The sequence below is a fragment of the Arachis ipaensis genome, chromosome B6, assembly GCF_059453495.1.
Source record: "Arachis ipaensis isolate K30076 ecotype BB chromosome B6, ASM5945349v1, whole genome shotgun sequence".
Taxonomy (NCBI): domain Eukaryota; kingdom Viridiplantae; phylum Streptophyta; class Magnoliopsida; order Fabales; family Fabaceae; genus Arachis; species Arachis ipaensis.
In genome coordinates, this window is record NC_142441.1 from 12217426 (window position 1) to 12237087 (window position 19662).

The 19662-nt window shown below is 30.5% G+C and overlaps 2 protein-coding genes across 4 annotated transcripts; one reads left to right on the top strand and one right to left on the bottom strand.

The window, feature by feature from the left end:
* The first annotated feature begins 7843 nt into the window (after positions 1-7843).
* Positions 7844-12669, top strand: LOC107645981 (nuclear envelope-associated protein 2). 3 transcript variants are annotated; one of them, XM_016350145.3, is made up of 6 exons: positions 7844-8112; positions 8612-8874; positions 9148-9255; positions 10887-11348; positions 11456-11557; positions 12160-12669. In XM_016350145.3, exons 2-6 carry the CDS (start codon positions 8683-8685, stop codon positions 12328-12330), a joined length of 1035 nt encoding a protein of 344 aa, XP_016205631.1. In that variant the 5' UTR covers positions 7844-8112; positions 8612-8682; the 3' UTR covers positions 12331-12669. The 3 variants fall into 3 exon arrangements, with proteins under 3 accessions (XP_016205631.1, XP_088345507.1, XP_088345508.1); XM_088489381.1 differs by lacking the exon at positions 7844-8112 and having other exon boundaries at positions 8401-8874; XM_088489382.1 differs by lacking the exon at positions 7844-8112 and having other exon boundaries at positions 8539-8874; positions 9148-9403; positions 10185-11348.
* Positions 12670-13223: 554 nt separating this feature from the next.
* On the bottom strand, positions 13224-15408 carry LOC107645980 (Carbohydrate-binding X8 domain superfamily protein). The gene is made up of 4 exons (XM_016350144.3): positions 15167-15408; positions 14052-14894; positions 13879-13948; positions 13224-13710 (listed from the first exon to the last, which is right to left on the bottom strand). Exons 1-4 carry the CDS (start codon positions 15225-15227, stop codon positions 13569-13571), a joined length of 1116 nt encoding a protein of 371 aa, XP_016205630.1. The 5' UTR covers positions 15228-15408; the 3' UTR covers positions 13224-13568.
* Between the last annotated feature and the right edge of the window lie 4254 nt (positions 15409-19662).

Below are 19662 nucleotides of genomic sequence, written 5' to 3' on the forward strand. Positions count from 1 at the left end.
AATACAGCATCCTAAAATCAATGGATGTAAGGGTACAACACAACAATTGAGATTATGATCCAACAAACATTAGACATAATAATTGAAAAAAAGGAAGACTAATAAGAAAGAATTTTACCTGATTATGCTCCTTTATCTCAGCAATTGTTTTGTAGACTGACAGACGCAAAAAATCTTCCTCAATTGAAACAGGTTGATCACAGACCAGCGGCATTATGCCTTGTCCGTCAACAGGATCCAATTTGTTCACCCTTGCATTTTTAAATCATAATTTATGAAATTTGCTAATAGTTAAATAATCAAAAACCTTGTATAAATATTCTGCTAGCCACACTACTGATATATACACTGTACTTTGTAAAGAAATTCCTGGCAGATGAAAACTCAACATTGATAAACAGTTTCGAATTGTAGTTTATGTTGGAAACACCCATGACCCCTACAAAAAGACATAACAAATTAAAGAAAATACCAGAAGCATATGATGACACAAAACATGCATTCAAATACCAGCAAAATAAACAAACCACTATAAAATTTCATCTTGCCCATTTGGAGAATAACCACATAGGTAAGACACGGGTGTTCCTCCAAATATTTGAGCAAGTTAAAAGCCAAAGTCTGCCATAACGTTACCTTTAATTTCTGTCCACCCCTATAAGAAATAGCAATGCTTGTAAAGTAAAGAGATGCACAAAATTGCAAAATAAGATTTTAAAATAAAAGCCACTATCAAAAAGATATTAAGCATTACTCAAGATCATCAAGTTCTATCGTGATATAACTTGACGGCTTCCCGTCCCGTGTGAACTCGACCAAGTTACCCTTAGAGGCAAGCTGACCTATCACATCTACAAAATAAAGGCACCAATCTTTTCATTAATAAAACTCTATCTGCTCAAATTTTTGTCCAAAAATGACATATCTTTTCCAAAGTTTCATCCATATTGAAATCATATTTTTTTAATTTTTTTTAAAAATAGAAATATAAAAGACTGTTAATAAATAGTTAGAGCTTAGAAATCGAAGTTCGTGAAGAAACAAAAAATAAATAGGTTAGTACTTTTTACCAACGATTCCTTTAAATGGACTAATTCTTTAGTTGTTATATATATAAAATTTGTGTTTAGATGTGTTAAAATAAAACACAAAATAATAGAAAATAAAGCCAATAACGAATTGAAGAATAATTTTACTAAATAATACAATTTTTTTTAGTACCATACCTATAACAAAAAATGGCGCATCAGCCAATTCAGATGACATACATTAAATATAGACATATTATGTAATACAAAAATTATGATAAATTATTTTGTGTAAAATATAGACCTCAAACAATTAAACAACACATGCGTGATAGATTACTCTAACAAAGTACTTACCAACTAAATAACCATCTTCTTTAGACTCTGTATGATTTTTTTTGAACGGAATAAAATTGAATCCGTTCAATGGAACTGAAGAGTCTTGTATCGAACGCACAATCGTGTCCCTCTTGAAGTTGATTCTAAATTCGTGTCTAGTATATTTAAACTTGATGGTATTTAAAGCAATTGCAAAATTAGTGACCACGTACACGTTGCTCTCAGCGAGTAGACCATCGAAGATAGGAACAAATATGCCTTTAATAGAGTATTGAATTGTATCCCCCTGAATGCATTAGTTTTATAGAGTCATAGATAAATGAGGTTTATTACTCAGTCATTACGAAAATAAATCTCAAATGCAAAGAGAAGATTTTACCTTTTCATCAAGGACAACCATCTCCATAGGTGCCTTCACCCCAGAATTTGCAAAGTGAGCAAAGTCTAATGACACGTACTTTGAGCTTTCACACCTTATACTCTGGACCAGCATTGATACACTTGATGAGATCATACCTAAAAATCAAAGTCCTCATATTTAGTGAAAGATAAAAAAAATATTGTGAAATTCACCACATGGCACATGAACTCACCTAACTGCCATTGCTACCTGCCACAACAAAATTACTCAAATATTATGAATTTCAGTACAGATAAACAGTAAGTATGGTGGTCATCCATGCTATATTTATAGAGAGTCACAACACTGTTCAGCCCCAGTATTGGTAAAGATTGCAAAAATCTTGACGTTTCTATCAAAATCCAACTAAGAAAAAAGACGGAAAGTTTTTGGACTATTCAAGATTAAAGAATCTGAATTATCAATAAAATAAAATAATTATCAAAATTATGATAGAAATTAACGGCCAACATTTATTGTGTTTCATTTACATGGCAAAATGGGGTTTAATTTTGAAAAATCAAAATAAAAAGCAATGTATGCTGAAGAGGAAATCACTGTATTTACATGCAATAATTAGGTACTGTAAATCACAAGAAGTTTTGAAAAGGCATGAAATTATTTTATTTTTGTATGTTGGCAAATCATTTTGTATCATAAATACTGGCATTTCAAGACGTACAGAATAAAAAGGGTATGAGAATAAGATTTGATATATAGTACCAATTTTTTGTTTCTTAATCTGATATAATTCCCAAAAGGTTTGTTAACAGTTGCATACCTTCAATATGACCAAAGGATGTGTTGATCGCAGCAAGCTATTTATCTCTTTCACCCTGCATCCGTTCTATAAGCATTCTCCTTTTATGATCCTCAGTCAATTGCTTCATGTGCTTGACCTTCAGCCTCTGCTGTTGCTTTAACTATAATAGTTTCTTCTTCTATCTCAGCACGCTCTCTCTTAGTTTGACGCTGCATCGGCTACGGGATCGCGATTTGGGGAGCTAGGATTCTTCTTTCAATTTCAAAATTTCACGTCAATTTCAGAGAGGAGAGGAGAGGAGTGTAGGAGTGGGAATGGGTTACGGGCTTAAGCCGTTGGGGATTCAATTTTTTTTTAAGTTAAAACGGCACCGTTTGGAGGAATTATTAACAAACCGAAAACCCTTTAAAAAAACTGACAAGTTCTAACGGTTCACCGATTAATCACATATACGACCGGTTTTTTAATCAGTTTTTTTGTCAGACAGTTTACTCATAACATCTGTTAAGCCATTTTTAAATTTTATAAAATTATTTATAATAATTACAAAAAGTGCTCATAATAAAAAAATTTTAAAATTTTATAAAAATATTTTATTTAAAATTGTTAGTAAAATCTTAGTTGTACTATGTTTTAAAATAAATAATTATAATGATATTAGTATTTTATACAACAATCCATACAAAAAAAATTCAAATTTCATACAATATTTTTTCGTTCATTTTTAATACCTCATAAATACAAAAAAAAAATTGTACGGAATTTAAATTATTTTTGTATTAATTTTTATATAAAATATCCATAACATTATAATTATTCAGAAGTTACATATAATTCGAACCTTATGAATTCAATTTACTACGTATTTGTCTAAATCGAATTTATTCGATTCGATTTATATAGAAATGCAAATTCGATTTATTTAATTTAATTTATTTTTGTATGTGGTATGATTTAATTGAAAGAGCAACAATTTATAATTTTATCTAGCATCAATAAAATTCCACTATCACTGGTTTTAAAAAAAATTAAAATCTAAAACGATGGTTAAAAATAAATAAAGAGAATAGATTTAATTCTTCTATAATTGTATGCGTTTTTTTTTTCTAATTTGCGTTTTTATCACAATCCACAAGTTCTATGTTTTATAAATTAACGTTAATTCATATATAGTATATAAATAAATTTAATTAGAATAAATAACAACTTATTTATTTTATTTTAGACTTTATAAATGAAAAGACTAATTCACTAATATAACGAATTATAATTAATGTAATATAATTAATTAAGTAATATAATTATAATAATTATATTAATATTTAAATATCTAATCAAATCAATTAGTTGATATAATTAAGTCAGTGCAATAAATTGTATTGAATGAGTTAAAACAGTTAAATTGGGAAATACTCTCTGAAGTATGCCACGTCAGCTTCATCATTAAGTGCAAACATCCGATTTTTATATAATAGAATAGATTGTTATAATAACATGTAATTTACTTTCTATAATATGTCACTCTTTAATTGGTGGTTATGTTAGCTATGATTAAACTATTTTAAAATTAAATTATATCCTAAAATGAATAATTGTATAATTTACTAAAATACTAAAAATTGAATCTTTTCTTCTTACCCCAAATTATGCTTCCAGTGACTTTTCCCTTTTTTTTCTTGGACCTTTTATCAGAATGTTTGTTGGCCCTAGCATCACTTGCCATTTCATTGGATTCATTCAACCTTCCTGAATCATACCCTTTTACTTCATTGGTTACATGTAGATCATCAGACATCTTAGAGCCAAAAGAAAAGACCCTGAAACACCTACTGTCTCCAACTCTTTCACCACGCGATCACATATGTCTTATAGAAAGAAAAAAATGGCACCAGAAGACCAATGAGAAAAATAACAGCAGATAGTGATCTTTTATTCAACAGTAACTTTTTATTACTTATATCAAACGCCATACCTTCACAAAGCTGCTGCGGGGTTGAGGTGGCTGCGGTGGTTGGTGTCGCTGCAGGCTGCGGGCGGCGGGATTGGGTCAATGGGTGGGTAGGATTTGAGTTGATTTTTTCTTTCAATTTCAGAGAGGAATGGGGCTGCGGTGCATTGGTTTCAGAACAATGGTAAAAAAACATAAATTTACTTTTTAATATTTACAAAAATTATATAATCATCCATCTTATAAAACTATTTAATTACAAAATGGCCCTACTTTAGTTAAGATATTAAGTTATTAACTCTTAGTGGGTTAAATTAACTCAAACTAAAATTAAACATCCAATTAAAATGTGCCACATCATAGAAGATAATTTACATCTTGTTTTAGAGGGGGTTGGATATAACTCACCTTGAAATTAATATGGTATGAATTTAAACGCAAAGTCTAGACTCTTTTGAAGGAAGGTTTTGACTTGTTTACCAGAAGAGTGAAGCTGACTTCGACTAAATAATGGTGAAAATATTTGTAAGGAACTCTAATGTTTAGTTAGCAATAATTTTAGGCAATTTAAATGAATCGGAGTTAAAAAATACCTGAATTAAGTACGATATTTATAGAAATAGGTAGTTATAGAACTAACAATATATATCCTACTCGCGCATATCCAATCTGATCAAATCCATTCGGATAGAATGCAGATTTGCTTGTTGTTACGGCCCAACCCAGTTAGGCATGGAGACCGATCTGGCCCGAAGACCTACCGACCCGGTTGGGCGGGTCATCGTACCCGCCTGTCTGGCGACCCGGCCACGCACCCTTCTTGCCAGCTGCATAACAGCTGGGGAGAAGGAAACTTCCTGGAAGGAGGCCTTCTCCTATGGGGACCACTTTTCTGACAAGGTATATAAGGGGAGGGTCCTACCCTCCCCCAAGGTACATCACACATATCACCTTACCCACTTTTCACCTGCACACCTGACTGACTAGAGCGTCGAAGTGTCTTTGCAGGTGGCACCCCCTCACCGCACCAAGATCTCGGGACGTCGGCTGTTCCATCTCCAATCCCCATAACCCAGAACCAGGCGATACCCCACCTTACAAACCGAAGGATCTCCCCGAATCGTCTGGTACCCGAGTTACTGTACACTTATAGATAAGGTTGAATGCAAGTTCAGGGTATATCCTATCTCTTCTACCCGCACCTCTAATAAATAAAATTAAAAATTAAAATAAATAAAAAGTTATATATTTTCTAAAAAGTTATATTACTTATATTTAATAAATAAAATTAAAAATAATTTTAATAAACATAAATAATAAAAATTATGTTTGATAAAATAACTTTTAAAATTTTAAAATGATAATACACAAATATAAATATAAAATTTTGAATATTTATTAATATATCAAATTATATTAAATTTTTTAATTCTAATAAAAATAAACTAACTTAAAAAATATATTTTTAGATATTTTTAAAAGTATTGTAACTTTTAAAAATTATAAATACAATCACATAATACTTTTAATTCACCAACACAAAAAAAATGTTCGTGTTTTTTTTAAAAATTTTAATATATATAGTTTCATATATATATATATACTAAAAAGCTTAATTTTTAATATATTACTAGTGTAAAATATTTTAAAATGATTAAAGTACATACAATTTTTATAAATGATCATTCACGTATTAGATGTAAAAAAATAAATTTTTTATGTGATATACGTAATGAAATATTAAAATTTATTTATACCAATTGTATACATTTAATTTTTTTTAATAATTAAATTGATCCAAATTCAATAATTTTAAAGTATTATGTATTTTTTTATTTGATTTTTTTATTCTTGTTAAAAGTGTAAAATAAGAAGAATTATAAAAAAATAAAATAAAAAAAAGAACAAGATAATGATGATAATAAAAAAGAGAAGGAGTTATACAAAATTTATCAGAAAATAGTACAATAACTTTTTAATTGTGATACAGAAATTTCTCAATTTTGACATCAAAATTTTTTAACAGTGACACAAGTTATTGTTAAGACAGTGAAAGAAGAAGATATAAATTTTTTTTATTTTGACACTGAAATTTTATTAAAAAATATAAAAATATCTTTTTTAATGTTGTATTTTTTCTTTTTATTATTATTTTTTTCGTTATTTTTACTTTTTTTTTAAGCATTGCTTCTCATATTAGACTTGAATGAATATATTTATATTGTATTATAATCTTATTTAGTTGAATGAATGTAAGTTCATACTTATTAGATTAAATTTTTGCCGAACATAAAAATAGCATCGAAATTTGTTTAAAGTAAAATCAAAATTTAAATACAATAATACAAAATGTAAAAAGTAAATTATATATTAAAAGATCACTTTGACTCTATAAAATAAATTAAGATAGCACCGAATTGACACTAGAAATTCAGTAACAGGATACAAAAATATTGAATCTTTCTAAAAAATATTACACATTCAATGAATTGAATGCTTATCTTATATATAAAACAACATATAAAATTCTAAAAAATAACACTAAAATGTTTTTACTCTAACATCGAAGTTTTTAACTAAATGATGTGATAGAATTAAGAACATATTCCATGAAAATTTGAGTTGTAGATTTACAAATTTTAAATGGAGAATAAGTAAAAAAAAAAATCCGTAGATAACGTAGCAAAATTAAGTAGAACAAGTACAATAATTTGAAAGGAAATGAACATGACATATACGTATAAAAAGAAAATAATGATATATAAAATAACACATAAATTTTTAAAAGATAATATCGAAATGTCTTCACTCTAACACCAAAATTTCTAACTATAATATCGATAATAACGATGACGATGATAACAATAATAATAACGATGATGATAATAATAATGGCGATGATAATGAAGGAGTAAGAGAGAAAAAAAAACAGAACATATCAAATAAAAAAAAAAGAGAAAGAGATGGTAGTGGTGTTGGTGATGACCATAATAAAGATATAACAAAGAGAAAGATAAAAAAAAAAAAAAAAGAAAGAAATAGTAGCTATTCTATGCGATAAAAAAGATTTGTACACGGTAAGCGGCACATGATAGAAAAGAATAGTAATAATAACTTAGTAAAATTTAGTTAAATAATTCATCTTATGGTAGAACTTTTATGTAATCTAAATTGAAAGATGTGGAGAAAAAAAAGATATGGTAGAAAAGAAAAAACCCCTCATGGTCACATAACATTGCACAAGCATATAATCAATTATAAACAACTAAAACAAGGGAAACAATTTTTGTTTACATTAACGGCTAAATATATAGGCGGTAATTAATTTTAGTTTGAATAAATATAAATTTTAATTATACAATAACAACTTTATTTGGTAGTTCAGAGTGAATATTTCAATTTAATAATTGCATAAAATTTGTAAACGTAGATGGTGAAGCGAGGGCGTCAGTGGTGTGATTCATTGCCGGAATAAGAGTGAAGAGTGAAGAGTTAAGACGCGCTTGTTTCCGTTGCTCTTCATCCAGAGAGAGAGAGAGCGAGAGAGAGAGAGGATAAAAGCTTCATCAGTGTTCTGATCCGAACACACAGAAGCACAAATGAGTTATGGTTATTGCTTTCAACGCTCGAAATCGTATGCTATCTCCCTCAATTATTCCAATTATCCACTTATTCTTCTTTCTTACTTACCTCAGATGCTTATAGTATGAAATTGAGAATTGATAGTTTGATACCATTTACGTTTTTATTAATCCGTGTTGACAGATCCTACACCCATTGTCATCTATCATTATCATCAATTATAGTAGAAATTGATACTCTGTTCCCTTCATGCCTTAGAATAGACATAATCAAATTCCACGAAATTAATTCCCTTCCGCTCACTTTCTTTGACTCATCCACCTTTTATAATCTCTGAGAGAAAGAGAACTTTTCTTTTCTTTTCATTTTTTTTTTTGGAATTTGTTCTAATAACCTTTTTTCTGAGTTACCTTTATTTATCTGTTATCTGTTGGTTCATCATTGTTTTTACTTGTTACAATTCATATAAAATGTTCAAATGCTGCAAAAAATTATCATGTTAGGTATACGTGTACGTGTGAAGTATAATAGCCTTTTTGGGTTTAATTTAGGGACCAAAAGCTGCTGCGTTGTTGGTAGGTAGGATTATGGAGTAAATGTAGTTGAGGATTTGGAATTTGCCATGTCAATTTTGGAAAAACCATCATCGTCATCATCATCAGATCGAGATGTTGATCCATTGTTAAAGGATTTAAATGAAAAGAAGCAGAATTTTAAGCGTAACGTGGTGTCACTGGCGGCTGAGTTGAAGGAGCTTCGTGGCCGCCTTGCATCACAGGAGCAATCATACAATAAAGAAACCCTAATAAGACAGGTCCACTATTTCCTTTGCTTTTTCGGGATTACTGATTTACTTCTTTGTCATTTGACTATTTGAGCATTTCATTCTTCTTTTATTATTTTAGGAAAAAATAGAAATTAATACAGCTCTTTCTTTTTTCTCTACCTTTTGGCCGCACCGTCATTACAGCCTTGCTATCAATCATTTCTACTTTTTTGAGTCTTTGTAGATGTGGGGTCAGGGAAACGAAAAATCTCAATTGAGCAATGTATTTTATGGATTTCGATTTTGGTTGATTTTTCACAGGAAGTGGAGTTAAAAGCCAATTTCATGGAAATGGAAATTGTCACGTTGCAGAAGAAACTAGAAAAAAGAAATCAGCAGATTCAAGCTTCAGTCTCTTCTGCTGCCGAGGTTCTAATTATGCTTCCTACTACTACTACTATCTATATATGACACTTGCCTTGATTTTATACGACACTCGTGTTGGAACTGCTGTTAGTTATAATTTATTATTCACAACTTTTTTGTGGTACAAGGAGCACATTTTTTCTTCTATTGCGTGTATTTTGCTTTTCTCTTTTTTACTCATTTTCTCATTGAAAACAAGTACTATACTACACAATACACGGTGAATGTTAGCACGCGCCTCGCCAAATCAGGCGATTCGAACGCCTCTCTTACGTGGCAAAGCCTGACACCCGGTTAATGGGTTTTTTATGTCTTGTCGTAGTCGGTCCCTTACTTAACATGCGTTTCATTTTAAACATTTTAATTCTCAATAATTATACAATTTGTCCCAATTTAAATATTTTTTTGTTTAAGATGGATTGGTCCTAGTGAAATGAGGCCGGATCCGATAATAAATTATGGTAATTGTTGTTTCGGAAAATTATTAAATATTAATACTCAGATAAATAATTTAATTAAGTTATTTTTTAAAAAATAGTTTAAATAATAAGTGTTTATATTAAAAGTAATTTATAAATAAATTATTTTATATTTGGATACCAAACATGAAGAACGTTGATTTAAGAAAAAAATTATTTGGATACCAGCTAAATGGCCCATTAGTAAGTTCAACCTAACTGGTCCAGTCATTAACCAAAAAGAATAATTTCAAACCAAAAATTAAAAAATTTACCACATATATTTCATATTTCATGTATTCCCCCTTTAAATGGCCTACAAATTAAAATATTTACAAGACCCGCTGAACCTGTTGCCTGGTAAGGTGTACCACCGCATGCCAATTTCTTCCCACTCAACACACCACGTGGCTCATCCAGGCTTTGACAACAACTCAAACAATAAGAGGCGTTCGAACCGCCTGATTTGGCGAGGCGCGTGCTAGCATTCACCCACAATACACGATGCTCATATTTTAATTTGTATACTCTCCTTTTGCTCTCTTTTTTATCTGACACCTTTTCTGTTTATAGGAACCTTACCGTACAGTAATTATTAACTTATAAACAAAGTTCTTAAAATTGTTACTTTAAGTGTGGAGTATGGAATAATTTATCATTTTTTTCCAAGTTGGAAAACGAATGATATAAATAGTAGTCACATAATGTCTATCAAAGGCTGGAAATAATTTTTGACTTCCATTGTGAACCAGTTGATGTCAACTATAAGAAATTAATCCATATGCTCAAGTGACTTCTACAGTGCTAGAGACATATAATAGTAATTACCTCTTCTACAGTTGACTTCTACTTCTACTAATAATTAAAGACAAGCGCAATAAGTTGTGGTTCTACAGAACAAAAACTTGTAAATATCTGCAGAACCCTTCACATAGGTGGTAAAAAATACCAACTTTCAAAATTCTTTCACTAGAGTAACTATTTTACTCTGTTGGTTAACCAAAATGCAGTTGAAGGTGTACAAGTGGCGCCTATTTAATGGATTGTGTATGCATGTAAAAATACATAGAGGATCTACACCTATCCTGCATAGATGAACTCTTATTTTATATGAACCAAGCAGTGATTATCTCATACTTGTGAGTATATTTTTGAAATCTTGAACTCTTGATGCAGCATATTAAGGATATGAATGATATAAGATCACAGCTTTCAGCAGCTAGAGCAAGTGCTGATGCAAATGCTGCATCAACTCAATCAGCGGAGCTCCTATGTTGTGAACTTATAAAAGAATTAAATGAAAAAAACAGTAATCTAAAGGAGCAAGAGGATTGTGTCATTAGGTTGGTAGAGCAACTGCAGCATCTGCAGAAAGATCTTCTGGAAAGGGAATCTTCACAAAAGCAATTGAAAGATACTGTTCTGAGAATTGAGAATGATATAATGGAGACATTTAAAAGAACTGGGGAGAACAAGGAGTCTACTCTGAGGAAAATTTTAGATGAGTTTTCTCCTAAGAATCTTGAGAAAATGAATAAGCTACTGGATGTTGAAGATGAAGAGATAGCAAAACTGAAGGATGAAATTAAGATTATGTCCACCCATTGGAAGCTAAAGACAATGGACTTAGAGTCACAGGTAAAGCCATCATTGTTTGCCTGTGTAATTGTTCATCCATATATTTGATGGTCAATAGTTTATGTTTTTAAATGGCATTTTTATTTTATCTGCATTTACAAATCCAGTTGGAGAAACAGCGACATACTGATCAGGAGCTGAAGAAGAGGATCTTGAAGTTGGAATTCTGTCTGCAGGATGCTCGTTCTCAGACACGGAAGCTCCTGCGGGTAAATCTATACACCCCTTTTCTGTTGTTTTCCATTTGAAAATAATTTTACTTTTCTTGATGTTTACGATGAATTGAATTCTACAGGCTATGAAATTATTATATGGACACAATTTAGATACACTAAATCAACTAAAAATTGACAAATTCTCGTTGATCTTGTTCATTAAGGGTATCATACGTATTCAATTCATGTGAACTGTTTTCATCCATGTACTTGATCAACAATAGCGATATGTATGTCTATTCTTTTATTGACTTGATTTTTTCTACTTAATGCATACTAGTGTACACAAGAATTTCTCTTTATTGTTATTGGATGCAGCATTAGCTTTATTTTATTAATTTAAAAAAACCTTGACTGCTTTTGGGTCAGAAAGTGCATTGATTTGTGAAAGATGATTAGGAAGGGCGTTCAGTATTCATTTACTATTGGACCCTTCTTTATGAGCTTTCATGGGTACCCTTGATTGGTTAACTGTCATATTGCCATACATTCAATCAACTTGCTTTATGAATTATGCATAATAGCATGCATAAAACGACTTAATTTCCTTCTAATCAACTTGCATAATTCATTTAATGTGTTTGTGGAAAAAACAGATGGGAGAGCGACGGGACATGGATATTAAAGAACTGAGAGACCAATTAGCTGCAAAACAACAGAGTGGTTATGTGGCTGCAGAAAAGCAAAGTAGTTTCTGGGAAACTTCTGGATTCAAAATCATGGTTTCCATGTCCATGCTGATCTTGATTGTATTTTCCAAGCGATGATACCATTCCGATATCCGGTAATTCTTTTGTGGGAGACAACCTAGAATCTTCAAGTTTATCCAAGGAGCATGGACAAAGACAAGTGAAATAAATCAATTTTTGCTTTGTAGAAATGCCCTGTTGGAGATAATCTAGCTTTAGCTTTATCTATGGTAACATCAAAATCAAGAAGCATTTTTTATATGAAGCTCATTACTCTTGTTACGAGCTATAGGACCGGTATATTAGATTATTATTAATTTAGGTTCCAATTTTTTCCATTTCCAATTCATGATAGTATGATACATTATTCTTTAGCCCATTGCGAAATTTTGAGCCATAGAATGAAGCTCTCGAGATGAATTCTCCATTTTCAACCATTTAATTTATATAATCTTTCATTGTCCACATAAGTAAGTTTCTTTTGTCAATAAAATCCTGGGTTAAAATCATAGGTGGACCCATTTCACCCACATTCCATAATGCACAATCATGAAATGTCTGTCATCCACTTGAAAAATGCCCGTTACGCATGCAACAGTGCTTTGTGTATGTTCGAAAAATTGTGTCACATGCAACGGTTAAAAAGTCAAGGGGTTTGATAAAGTTTGCTATGCATAAAAGGTTCTCAATTGAAAGAAAAGCGTGCTTTCTAAAATAGAAAAACGATAAAACGTCTTTTGCAAAATCACAGTATGACGGTGCAAAACATTTATACTTAATAGCAGCGTAATGGACTCTCTGCTGGAAATAAAACATTAGTGATTGGCATCTCAAAAGTTCACAGTACATTCAATCATTCAAGCTCTATGAGATAATTATCCAAAGAACGTGGTTTCTCAATTCTTTCATGGTTTATCAAGATAATGAAATTGTTCCCTTGATCACCTAACATATCAAAGTGAATAACTCTGTTGGAAAATAACAATCTCATTTATATGCAAATGAATTTCCAAATAAATCTAACCAGTGCGTACAAATTACATAAAGCCATGAACTAATAATATAGTACCTTCAACATGAAGCTATCCTATGATTTCCCCTAAGCTAAGGCTTAACATACAGGTGAGCATATCCAGCATTCACTATCACAGATTCCCTCTGATTCATAATACTTAGTTATCAATCGATGCGGAGGGAGTACTATATATCGTTCGCTGGCTCCTTGTCTTTCTGCATTGCACCTATAGACCTGTACATACCTTCTAATGTCATACTTCTAAAGTGATCTATGGTTCCTGTTGAAAACTAGGGTCTCTCTATTGGTTTAAAATGAGTGTTCTGGTGACCAAGGTTATAGCCAGAACCATGGAGCCGAGAAAAGGTCTTACACCAGCTGAATGTGAGGAATCTCCATCAGGAGGGCTTAGCAATCCCAAACCTGATGGTGAGCTAGCAGATCTGCAAAACACAGCATTGTATATTAGATTTAAAATCATTTTATGTGTCTCTCTACCCAATAGTTTAAGCTTTTGGGAGCAATGGTTTCACGACATTATGCGCAACAAGGCGTAATGGTATTGCCAAAGAATTCAAAAAGCAATGACAACCATGTCATATTTCACTTACCCTGATGTACCCGCTCCGGTTAAAGATGATGACGACGACGACGATGATGGGTAAATGCAAGAACCTGTGCCTAATCACAATTGAAAGGAGAGTATTAAGTATGATATTTCAACTTTGTGAAGCATAATATATAAAATAAAGTAAACTTAGATAATAAGGTATTAAGGTCTTACTTGGGTTGGTGTTGACTAAGGTAGCAGTCCCTCCAAAGTCACAACTTGTTGGTGCTGGATTCTTCTGGTAATAGCTGTTGAACGCAAAAGAAGCATGATTTTGAACAGAATTTGGATTGTAACAACTCCCACCTTGCTGTAACTGTGAGCAATCTACACCAGGCATTCCACAAGCATAGTCAAGTGCTGATTGAAGAGCAGTTGCTGAGACTCCACTCTTTGCCACACACCAGCTCTGACCCTGACCCTGACCCTGACCCTGAGTTGCTGGTGGAGCATTTGTGCTTGTTGCAGGAGGAGGCTGGTTGTTTATGACAGGAACAATCCCCGATGGTGGCGGATAAGAAGCCGCAGGGTTCGTGACAGGTACAGGTGAATTCGCCGGATTTGTGGGGGTTGAGGGAGGAGGTATGGAAGAGGGAACTGTTATAGGAACTGAAGTGGTTGGATTGGTGGGTGAAACTGTAACTGGTGTGGATGAAGGAACTGTGATTATGGCTGGTGTATCTGAAGTTGGATTTGTAGGATTAACTGGTGAAGGTGTGTTATTTGTCTCATCTAAAATTCTTCTTGTATAAACTTTGCTTAGTTCTTTTTCTCTCTGAGACAAAGGAAATAAGATCTCTTCCTTTTGAGCATAACCATCAACAGTTATCTGCAATTTTTCTGCATATAATGCTACTATTCTTCTAGCTATCTGGGTTCCTGATTCAAGATATTTTGATATCCCTTCACTAAATTGAACAAACCCCCCCAAACTCACGTGGTAGATCTTGGTTTTCTGGATGAATGAGGGTGATTCAGTGTCTTCACTCTCAGCAAAAGAAAATCCCACCAATGTACCTGCAAATGAGTTAGAACAAATAGCATCAGATTCTGCAAACAGTTCCAACTTGATTTTCAAATGATCTACCTCCAGAACAAAGTGGGGTTATTCCAAAGAAAATACAGATAAGAAATTGAACATCGTTTCAAAGATGTATATAACAAAAAGGATAGATGGCATAGATTCTAGGAGATTCAGATACAAAAGGAAACAAGGATTTTTTTTTTTTTTTAAATAAGGTTTATATGGGACATGTATTTAAGAATATTCACAAGAAGGAATAGTTTACCTGAACAGAAGACAAGGAGAAAAGAGAGGAACAAGAGGATGATAGAAGCTTCCTTGGCCATTGTTTTTTCAAAAGAGTACAGATTGAAAAATGTAGAAGGTTGGTTGGTATTGTTGTTCTAGTGTGGGTTCACAGAGAGGGCACTGCTTTTAAAACCATGGCAAAGAAAGTGGAGTGAATCCCTCTCCCCCAAAACCAAAAAAAAAAAGCAAAAAAAAAAAAAGCTATAAAGGTGAGAAGATAGGAAGGTGAAAAGGAGGGGAAAAAGGTTTCTACAAAAGAAAGCGACCAACTTGTTGTAAAGAAAAATTATAAAGAAAAGAAAAAAATATGTTTCTTTGTCATTAAGGATGGGGGTTATTATATTACTTATTACACATTTTTTTTTTCATATGTTCTTACTCTAACACTAAGGTTATTTTTTATTAAAAGAAATGTTAGGGCCAATAATTTTCGTGTTTTGTAATCATCAATTGGTCATCAATAGTATTTTTAATGGTGTGAGATTATATCTAATGGTGAAAGATCACTCACTTCTGTTTTAATGGTTAAGTGTTGGTCAGAAAACACAAAAGTTACTTGACCCCTAAGCTTTTTCTTTTATTAAATGACATAAGTTGTTTTTTTGTTTTTGGGGGTGACTTATGACATAAGTTGTTTAATTATGTACCAAACATTTATTCATTTTTCAAATAGATTATAAAGATTTTAAATACTTTGAAACAAAAGATTTTTTAAATTTCTCTATTTTCGTATGATTTATATTTATAGATTTTTTTTTGCGGTATTCTTTAACCTGATAGGTTAAGGACTAATCCATCGCGAATCGGACGCTAACCAATGAATTACTATATCTACATAAAATTTAAACTTTTAACACTTATTTAAATGAATTAATAAACTAACTATTAGATCAATCTAACTTGACTATATTTATAGATGAATGGAGTGTAAGTGTGTAACATTAGGTAGTCCTAAGAAGAAAAAGAATCACCACTCCTAATGCTTTAATTTGTTATTTTTCATCTTTTTCCAAAGCCCGATTGACAAAAAATGACCATGTGCATGACACAAATTTGGAGTGTTGCACTGTTGCTATGCTAAGGCCAGACAAGGCTCGTGCCCTCTGAATAATGTTAAGAAACTTTATTTATAAATTTTGACTATGCTCATCAGCACATATATAAATTTATGTTGTGGCTTGTATCCTCAGAAATAAAAGGAAATGATGGCAAATACAAATCGGCAATGTTGTTGGATTCCTGAGTCACTCATGAATTGGTCGAGGTCGATGTACCCACCGCAACTTCATTGTTGTGGTTATTAAGGCCGATAATAAAAATATTATTAATTCGAAAGACATGACTTTTGCAATTAAAAAAATGCTGTGGAATTTAATTCTCCACCGGCATGTTAAAAATAATTAACGGAGATTTTGCTCTTGATTGTGACATGTGTGAAAGGAACACAACTTGCCAGGAGAATTAAAAGTATTTACAAAATTTAGAGGGCCAATAATTTGATAACCCTATCTCAATAATCCTTTTAAAAGTATTTACAAAATTTATTTTTATATCTATATTTAATAAATTAGCATTTTCCCTGTAATAACTCTTTTGAGTTTAAGATACTTTTTATATGAAAATGAATATTATTACTTTCATTTTGATAATGTTATTTGTTTTTTTTTTAAACTTATGTAAATATACAATATAAAATAACATATATGAAAAAGCATTATAAAAAATGAAAGTAATATTATATAATATTTTTTTATCTTAAATAGTTTTATTATAGCGTTTGGATGAAAGGAAAAGAAATCAAGTGATAATGGACATGGACGCAAATGGTTAACTTATGTTATTGGCGATTAAACTCTATAACCATAGGTATCTTAACACTCGCATATTAGAACCAACCAGTAATGAACCCACATCTACCTTCAACTTCAAATTTAGGGCTGACAATTCATATCTTATTCACGAGTATCTAATTCGGTCTAACTTGTTCGGGTAGGGTACGGTTCAGATATGCCTGTGGATAGAATAGTGGTCTAACTTGTTCGGGTAGGGTACGGTTCAGATATGCCTGTAGATAGAATAGGGTACGGGTTTAGAGTGTATCCTACCCTACTCTACCCGTACCTCATACCCTACTCGCACCTCATATATAACACATATTTTATAAAAATTAGGTATATAGTGAAAGAAGTGAGAGTTGAACCTACAACCTCCCTTATGTAATGATTTACAATAAATGAACAACTACTAAAACTAGTTAGTTAATTTAGTAATTTAGAGCCTTAGTTTTTTATTTTTTATGTTATTAATATGTATAAAATTCGAAATTATTGAATTTTATATTTACTTTGAACAAATTTAATATTTCTACGGGTAGGATAGGGTTTAGAATTTTAGGGTGCGAGTAGAGTTAGAGTTAAAAAATTCTCAACCCGCGAATGGAGTAGGGTAAAGTTTTAATAAAATTTTTAACTCACGAGTAGAGTTACGGTAAGATCCAAACCCTACCCTACCCTACCCATTACCAGCCCTATTCAAGCTCCTTGCATATAACCATTTTATTTAACTAACTTGGTTGAAATCAAATGGTTAATTTATTCGTGTGTTTAAATAAATAGAAGTTCAAATTCTATTTTAATGTATATAATAATCATCAAGAAGTGAACAAGAGTAGTTTTGTATAATGGGTTTGGAGGTAGAAACTAGAAACGAGTTCTACTATTTGAAAATTTAGAAAACTGAATATGGAAAATAAATGTTGAAAGAAGAATTTAAAATCGAAAAACAAAAATAACAGAAGAATTGTAATTGTAAAAATGGACATAAAATAAATTTTGTAAATAATTTAAAATAGTTATTGATACCCTCTCTCTTACTAAGGATATCTAGAAAATATTTAAAATTGGGTGGATGGGGTTGAAGATTCATATAAAAGAAAGGGGTCAATCTCGTTCAGCAAGAACCATTGTTAATAGTAACAAATTGACATGTGTGTATCTAAAGCCAAAAGGAAGAAAAGTCATTTGAGGGGTATGGAGAAATCTTTATTTAGGATTTAGCTGAAGAAAGTTAAAAGTAAAAAAGTATTATCCTTCAAATGTATGTAGTGTTTGTTTGGGTGTCATTATTTTGATAAAAATAATTTTTTTTAATATAAAAATATCTTTTTTTATTTTTAGTGTGTTTAACAAATTTTTAGTAATAAAAATAAAAGTACTAGAAAAACAAAAAAAAAACATCTTTTTTGAGAAACTGTAATTTATATTTTTTAAAAGATTTTTTTCTTTAAAAAAAAGATATTTTTATGTAATAAATAAACAAAAAAGTACTTTTATATTGTTATACCCAAATATAATTGATAGATAAAAAGATCTTTTGCATAAATTACTTTTACTTTTTTATAAAATCTTTTAAAAAAAGATAATTCGAAAAAAGATATTTTTTTAGAAGCTCACCCTAACCCTAATGTACTAAACACATTAAATATTTAATTCTTTTATATATATATATATTTTAATTTATAACATTGTTAATAAATATTACTGAACAATTTCCACTTAATTATTTGCTCTTTCGGTGTGTTCTGTAGAAAAGTTGGAATTGAGTGAAAATTTGTTTAGAAATGACGAAACTTTTTGAAGTTAACAAGTCTGGTATAGTTTTTTCACTTTTTTGAGCCAAAGTCTGGATCAAAAATTCTAACCAAATATGTATTCCAATTGTTTATTTATTTATTTTTGAAATATAGATAAATAAGTATTTTGTAACTAAATTTTAATTAAGTTTCTAAAAAAATTAGTTTTTTTAAATAACAGAAACAAAAAAGTATAAAATTACAAATAATTTTTTATAATAAATACATACATTTTTAAGAAAAAATACATTTTTTTAAAAATAAACAAAACAAAAATGTTTAAAACTAAAATACATAAATTTTATATAAATAACAAAATATAAAAAGAAAAAAAATCTTGTTGAAAATGAAAATAAAAGAAGAAAAAAAATAAGAGAAGAAAAAAAAAAAAACAGCACGAACAATAAAAAAGAAGCAACTATCAAGAGGGAGGAAGTAGGGATGGCAATACTACCTATAGTTGTCAGAACGAAATCGGTGATCAAACCGGTCAAGTTATTGGGTCACTGGGTTACTAGTTCAATCGGTGGGTTACTGGTTAAACCGATTAACTCGGTCTTATGTAAATAAAAATAAAAATAGTTAAAAATTTAAAATTAAAATTTAAAATACATATTTTTACTAATATTTTAAGAATTTTAAGTTATTTTAAAATAATATGAAATAAGAACAATAAATATTTTATTATTTTTATTCTATTATAGATATTTTTATTTTATTTTTTATATTAAAATAACTATTATTTTTAATTTTTAATAATTTATTAATTAATTTATATTTATTATAGTATTATAGAAATAAAATTAAAAATTAAATACATATTTTCAAAAATATATTAATAA

Coding starts and splice junctions, on each gene's coding strand:
- LOC107645980 (XM_016350144.3), bottom strand. CDS start 15,227: ATGGCCAAGGAAGCTTCTATCATCCTCTTGTTCCTCTCTTTTCTCCTT. Junction 13,949..14,051: donor CTTAGTCAACACCAACCCAA/GTAAGACCTTAA, acceptor AATTGTGATTAG/GCACAGGTTCTTGCATTTAC. Junction 13,711..13,878: donor ACCGGAGCGGGTACATCAGG/GTAAGTGAAATA, acceptor TGTGTTTTGCAG/ATCTGCTAGCTCACCATCAG.
- LOC107645981 (XM_016350145.3), top strand. CDS start 8,683: ATGTCAATTTTGGAAAAACCATCATCGTCATCATCATCAGATCGAGAT. Junction 8,875..9,147: donor AAGAAACCCTAATAAGACAG/GTCCACTATTTC, acceptor GATTTTTCACAG/GAAGTGGAGTTAAAAGCCAA. Junction 11,349..11,455: donor CAATGGACTTAGAGTCACAG/GTAAAGCCATCA, acceptor TTACAAATCCAG/TTGGAGAAACAGCGACATAC.